This window comes from Euprymna scolopes, chromosome 23 (genome assembly GCF_053919585.1).
Source record: "Euprymna scolopes isolate OS-2025 chromosome 23, ASM5391958v1, whole genome shotgun sequence".
In the NCBI taxonomy this organism is placed as follows: Eukaryota; Metazoa; Mollusca; class Cephalopoda; order Sepiida; family Sepiolidae; genus Euprymna; species Euprymna scolopes.
Genome location: NC_136504.1, coordinates 49,136,136 through 49,143,445, shown reverse-complemented (window position 1 = coordinate 49,143,445; position 7,310 = coordinate 49,136,136). Strand labels below are relative to the sequence as shown.

The 7,310-nt window shown below is 37.9% G+C and overlaps 1 protein-coding gene across 1 annotated transcript in view; it reads right to left on the bottom strand.

The window, feature by feature from the left end:
• Positions 1-2,531: 2,531 nt before the first annotated feature.
• LOC145245881 (unconventional myosin-Va-like) overlaps positions 2,532-7,310 on the bottom strand; it is a 223,417-nt gene continuing 218,638 nt past the window's right edge. Inside the window, exon 34 of the mRNA XM_080107602.1 lies at positions 2,532-3,082. Within this exon, the coding sequence (XP_079963728.1) occupies positions 2,837-3,082 (246 nt within the window). The 3' untranslated portion in view covers positions 2,532-2,836. The remainder of the gene's footprint in view (positions 3,083-7,310) is intronic.

The following is a 7,310-nucleotide window of genomic DNA, read 5'->3' as shown; positions in this document are numbered from 1 at the left end:
TCGAAACCGAAACTGTAGCAATCGAAGCTGGTGACGTTAGCACTGTACCAATGTGACACATATATAAACCGCTGAAAAGTTATCAATAAACTAAGATGAATGTACAAAATGTTTAACGATTTTTCAACTTTTACCTTTTTTTGAACCTCTTAAAAATTATTTTAACCGGCTAAAGACCCGTAAAAGAATGGCTTGTAAAGAATCCCAGCATTTGAGGCCCCTAGTGCCGCTTTGCGACTTTAAGTTTCGGAAGAGGTAGAGTTTGAAAATGTGGAGACAGACAGACCGACAGACAGACATATAACTGTTTATATATCAATTCTCTCTTGAATATACATATATATATATGAATATATGAATATATATGAATATATATATATATATATGAATATATATATGTATATGAATATATATATATATTCATATGAATATATATATATATATTTATATGAATATATATATATTCATATGAATATATATATATATTTATATGAATATATATATATTCATATAAATATATATATATATATTCATATAAATATATATATATTCATATGAATATATATATATATATATTCATATGAATATATATTCATATGAATATATATATATATATATATATATATATATATATATATTCATATATATTCATATGAATATATATTCATATGAATATATATATATATTCATATGAATATATATATATATATATATTCATATGAATATATATATATTCATATGAATATGAATATATATATATATATATATATATATATATATATATATATATATATATATATATATATATATTCCAGGACATGAATTCATCTAGTCTGGTAGAATATCCAGCTTAGTGATATTACTATTGGCAACATCCCTTGAAGAATGTGCACCATCTTCTATAATATAAATGGCAAAAATCTGTTTAAATGTATGTATGTATGTATGTATGTATGTATGCCTTGTCAGGTCATGTCATATGCTACTGGTACCATGTAACCCAGTACTACCTGCCTCATGGTCGGGTCACCGGCGACTAAACTGGTTCCCCCACCAGACTTGTTTGGTGAGGAGGGCGGCTAGTCTCCCTGAAGGATTAAAAACAAGACCTTCCAAAGGGCGAATGAACTCTTTTTCTGGGTCAACGGCCAACTAGCACCGTGTATATTTGTGTGTGTGTATATGTGTATTGGGGTGGAGAGGGCTCCCGTAAGCCGTGGTGAAGGCAACCTTTCTAGGAGAAGCAAATCTCTGATTTAAAAAACCATAAAGCGGGAGACCAGTACCCGCATTAAGCTGGTCTGCAGTTTAACTTGTTGCTGGTTATCTTGCTCTTGCTTGTTGCTGGATCTCAACATTTTGAACCGAGAGAGAGACTTAGCTGTCGTACAAAGCTAAGACTCTGTAACATCATCTTTGTATAGATATTCCCTCAGGCATTTGGGCTCATGGATTTTAAATGTCTGAGGGAGTGGCACTCGTCTGACAAGACGTTGCAATCATCATGTCTTGCAAAACCTTTCGACAGAGGCGACGGATTTTCACGAGATTGATATCATTTTGAAGCTCGACCCTTCTGACGACAAATATCGAAAAATTAGCCAAAAACATTAATTCCTTCACCCTCAACTGGGCACTTTTCAACAGGGAGGGGTCGCTTTTTTCGCCGATAATTTCGAAAGCAATCTCCCCTTTTTGATTGTCTAGTCTTAATTTAAATCTACGTCACTTTCAGTTTGGCGATGGGCACAACAGCTTACACGTCACGTTTTTTTCCCCCCACTTTCTTTTTCGCCTTTGCGTCTACCACTTTTTTTTTTTGTGCTCGAAATTTTCCATTTTTCTTTTTTGCTCAACCAACACCTTACCACACATCTCCACTTTCATTTCCGCCTTCGTGTCATGGGTTCGAGCCTGCCTGCCTACTACAACTTTTTTTTTTTTTTTGCTCAACACACACCTCCAAACATCCAGGCAACGCCGGGCACCCAACCTAATTCCTCATAAAAGCCAATGTGGGTTATCCAAACTGACGAGATCTTTTTTTGTGCTGTGAATACTATGTGATTTGGAATATTTCGTTCTTGTGGCCATTCAAGTTCTCTTCAGTAAGCATTCAAGTTCTCCCTTTATTTAGATTTTGGATGGTGCTGGTGGCCTAGGTGATTGTGGTGGTGATTCAGGTAATGGTGTCCTGTTAGGTGATGTAGATTCCTGGGTCGGTGGTTGTGGGTTTCCCAGCAGAGAGTTTGTGAAGGCAGGTGTTAAGTCATCTGCAGACTTCAGAAGCACAAGAGTTCCAAGAGAGCTGGGCATGTGTTAGAACAGCTGGATGGGTTCTAATGGTGAAGGTGGTGATGGTTGTTGTTGTTGAAGTAGGTCTATTGTTGGAATTTTTATTGGGTTTTCCAGGGGACATCCGTTGCTCACCAAAAGAGCAACAGATGTCCCCTGGAAAAAAAAAACAATAAAAATTCCCACAATTTTGGACAGTATATGAACATATGTGCAGAATCAAACATTAACAGAACTGAATTGGAGTACTTGGTTTATTTAGTAAGTGTACAACAGTTGAGGTAGCAGGGTCAGTTGACAGGGGAAGGCCAAGAAAAACATGGGAAGACGTGATGATGATGTTTGAGAGAAAGAGAGACAGACACTTAGATGATGATGATGATACTTTTTATAATAGTCAGGACATTATAACCATTGTTTTTCTTATTTTCGCTCTTTAATTTTTAATAAAATTATTTTTTTATAAGAGATTTGTGACGAAAACTCTTTACTCGCTCGCCTCTACTTCTCCTCCTCCCACCCTCCTCCTCTTCCCGTGAACTCATATACGTTTCACGAATCCAAGATACAGTATGTCAGGCACGCTTATACGCTCCAGGGCGATGTTGGAAGGTTTGAAAGGGAAGGTGACTGGGAAGACATATTGAGTGTCCATCAACAAGCTGGTGCCCATGTCGGCTTCTCGAGTCTCAGACAATTTCTTTTGAACTTGGAGAATGAAGGAAATCGCAACCGTGTCATCCTCATAGCCGCGTACGGGTGTGTACTGGTTCAAGATTTTGATAATCTGCAAAATAAAAAAAAAAAAAAAATTTTAATCAGAAAAAGAAAAACTGTGTAATGAGATAAAAAGGAGGAAGTATTACATGAATATTAAACTCACAAGTGGTTCCCAGTCAGGGGAAATGACGATGTCAGGTTTTTCCAGTTCTTGCAAAGAGGTATTGGCGTCCTTCTAAATACAGTACCATGCGCTGTGTGTAGGAAGACAGCGATACCTCCCTGCAAGAATTGGAAAAACCTAACATCGTCATTTTCTGCAAATTGTCACCCATCTTGTACTGACCAGGCTCAAGGTTGCTTAACTTCATTAATCTAACGAAAACCAGTGTGTCAATGGTATAATCATGTTGACACACTGGGATGAGATAACACTTTATTTTTAATTATTTTTTTGCAGCAGTACAATTTCAGTGATCAGGCGATCCCACTATTTAAGGAAGAGGTGAAGGGTGATAACGTATGTACAAACATGAAATTGCTATAGCATATTATTATATAAATGAAAACCATTAAAATAAAATTTAGCTTCTCATTCAAGCTTTGTATTTTATAATATTCTATTTTCAAAGTTTCCCAATCTGGGTTCATCATTCACAGACTGAAAAGAGACTAACATTGTTAACTTTCGACTCTAGCTTCAACAACTCAGCTACAACACTTCAGCTGCAACACGCCAACTCCAAAACCCCAGCTCTAACACACCAACACATAAAACCTCAGCTATAACACACTAACTCCAAAACCCCAGCTATAATATACCAACTCCAAAACTTTAGCTCTAACACACCAACACCAAAACCCCAGCTCTAATACACTAACTCCAAAACCCCAGCTCTAACACACTAACTCCAAAACCCCAGCTATAATATACCAACTCCAAAACTTTAGCTCTAACACACCAACTCCAAAACCCCAGCTCTAACACACCAACTCCAAAACCCCAGCTATAATATACCAACTCCAAAACTTTAGCTCTAACACACCAACACCAAAACCCCAGCTCTAACACACCAACACCAAAACCCCAGCTCTAACACACTAACTCCAAAACCCCAGCTATAATATACCAACTCCAAAACTTTAGCTCTAACACACCAACTCCAAAACCCCAGCTCTAACACACTAACTCCAAAACCCCAGCTATAATATACCAACTCCAAAACTTTAGCTCTAACACAACAACTCCAAAACCCCAGCTCTAACACACCAACTCCAAAACCCCAGCTCTAACACACTAACTCCAAAACCCCAGCTATAATATACCAACTCCAAAACTTTAGCTCTAACACACCAACTCCAAAACCCCAGCTCTAACACACTAACTCCAAAACCCCAGCTATAATATACCAATTCCAAAACTTTAGCTCTAACACAACAACTCCAAACCCCCAGCTCTAACACACCAACTCCAAAACCCCAGCTATAATATACCAACTCCAAAACTTTAGCTCTAACACACCAACACCAAAACCCCAGCTCTAACACACTAACACCAAAACCCCAGCTCTAACACACTAACTCCAAAACCCCAGCTATAATATACCAACTCTAAAACTTTAGCTCTAACACACCAACTCCAAAACCCCAGCTCTAACACACTAACTCCAAAACCCCAGCTATAATATACCAACTCCAAAACTTTAGCTCTAACACACCAACTCCAAAACCCCAGCTCTAACACACTAACTCCAAAACCCCAGCTATAATATACCAACTCCAAAACTTTAGCTCTAACACAACAACTCCAAAACCCCAGCTCTAACACACCAACTCCAAAACCCCAGCTCTAACACACTAACTCCAAAACCCCAGCTATAATATACCAACTCCAAAACTTTAGCTCTAACACACCAACACCAAAACCCCAGCTCTAATACACTAACTCCAAAACCCCAGCTCTAACACACTAACTCCAAAACCCCAGCTATAATATACCAACTCCAAAACTTTAGCTCTAACACACCAACTCGAAAACCCCAGCTATAATATACCAATTCCAAAACTTTAGCTCTAACACACCAACTCCAAAACCCCAGCTCTAACACACCAACTCCAAAACCCCAGCTATAATATACCAATTCCAAAACTTTAGCTCTAACACAACAACTCCAAAACCCCAGCTCTAACACACCAACTCCAAAACCCCAGCTCTAACACACTAACTCCAAAACCCCAGCTATAATATACCAACTCCAAAACTTTAGCTCTAACACACCAACTCCAAAACCCCAGCTCTAACACACTAACTCCAAAACCCCAGCTATAATATACCAATTCCAAAACTTTAGCTCTAACACAACAACTCCAAAACCCCAGCTCTAACACACCAACTCCAAAACCCCAGCTATAATATACCAACTCCAAAACTTTAGCTCTAACACATCAACACCAAAACCACAGCTCTAACACACCAACACCAAAACCCCAGCTCTAACACACTAACTCCAAAACCCCAGCTATAATATACCAACTCCAAAACTTTAGCTCTAACACAACAACTCCAAAACCCCAGCTCTAACACACCAACTCCAAAACCCCAGCTATAATATACCAACTCCAAAACTTTAGCTCTAACACAACAACTCCAAAACCCCAGCTCTAATACACCAACTCCAAAACCCCAGCTTCAACATGTCAGTTCTTTTGAATACAGTGATTATGAATAATATGAACTCAGCACATTTTTCTTCTGCTAAGACAAAGTTCTTTTAGTTTATCAGTAAATTTTGTAATGGTAGTGTAAAACCAGTTCCCTACATAATTCCGCGGTCCCTATTTACACGCCTCCATAAAAGGGCAACGTTAGATAAAAGTTCAGTTTTTAATGCGAGGAAAATCCAGCTCTCCAAAAAAGTGTTACTTGTAATTTGGACAAAAATAAAACAAATTATCCCAGCCTAAAAGAATTTCTTTTTTCCTGAGCAAGGACAAAAAAGATTAATCATTGTGTTAGAACAGATACTACACTTTGCACGTTACTTTTAGGAGTATAACATCCAGAATGGTGGTGAAGCAGACTATGCTATCAGCATGAAGTGTTTGTCCTCCTTCAAGGCTATTGTATCAGTTTCACTAATGAACTTGAGAAAGTTATTAATCTGTTGCTATTTCACTCTGAGTGAAATAGTAGGGTAGACTAGACTCTCAAACCTTGGTTGGGCAACTCATCTAGGAGAAAAGACACCTTTCAAATAACATCATCTATTCCCAGCTATAGGTTTAGTAATCCTGCAGAAAACCAAATAGAAGGTTACTCCCACCTGAGAGTATACTGTACCTCTACAAAACCACTATTCGCCCATGCATAGAGTATTGTTGCCACATCTAGGCTGGTGCATCTGCTGCTAGTCTAGCACAGGGTTAAAAAACGAGTTGCCAACCTAATAGATCCTGCACTAGAAATCAAACTCTAACCTCGGTCCCATCAATGAAATGTGGCGCCTCTGTATCTGTTTTACAAGTATTTTAATGGAATGTGCTCTGACGAACTCAAAGTACCTGTACCCCCTCAATATGATTAGTTAATTATAAACGACTCATAAGCTTAGAACAAAGTTGCTGTTTTTTATAGAAATAAAGTCAGATTTATTTTTTATCTTTTTTTTAGTACTTACTTTTTTATGCCAATAAAAGAAACATTACAAACAACTGTTTTTTTCTGTGTACTTGAAAAATATACAGAGAAAGAAACAGATCTTTGCAGTATTGGCAGAAAAACGAGTGTAATGGTCACTAAATGGACTTTTTAGTCAGTTATGTTATTATTTACATCTATCTAAGTCTAGGAGGGTGGACCTCATAGAACACCACAGAACCATAACTCTGCCCAACAGAAATAAGGTCACATGACTTCAAAATGTGTAACAGTACGTTTGAGCACGTGTGAAAATATCAGCAGCAGGCAAAGAATACATGGCTAACGAAGGTATTAGCAGCAGCACTCATTTGAGCATGTATGCAAATTAGCAAGTGTGCACAGACAAGAAAAAGAAGAAAAAAAAGGACAGCACGTGGTCGTCAAAAGAGGTAAAGTGTGTCATCAGGGAAAGGGAAGATGGACGTGAGGCCCCATGGTAGTGGTGAGAGACTTTTAAGCTGGTGTCGAGACGGCAGGGTTTTGTCAATCATATCATCATCGTCTTTCTATTACACTTTTTATAATCTGGGCTCATGATTCACAGCCTGAAAAGAGACTAACATTGTTAACTTTCGACTTCAGCTCCAACACCTCT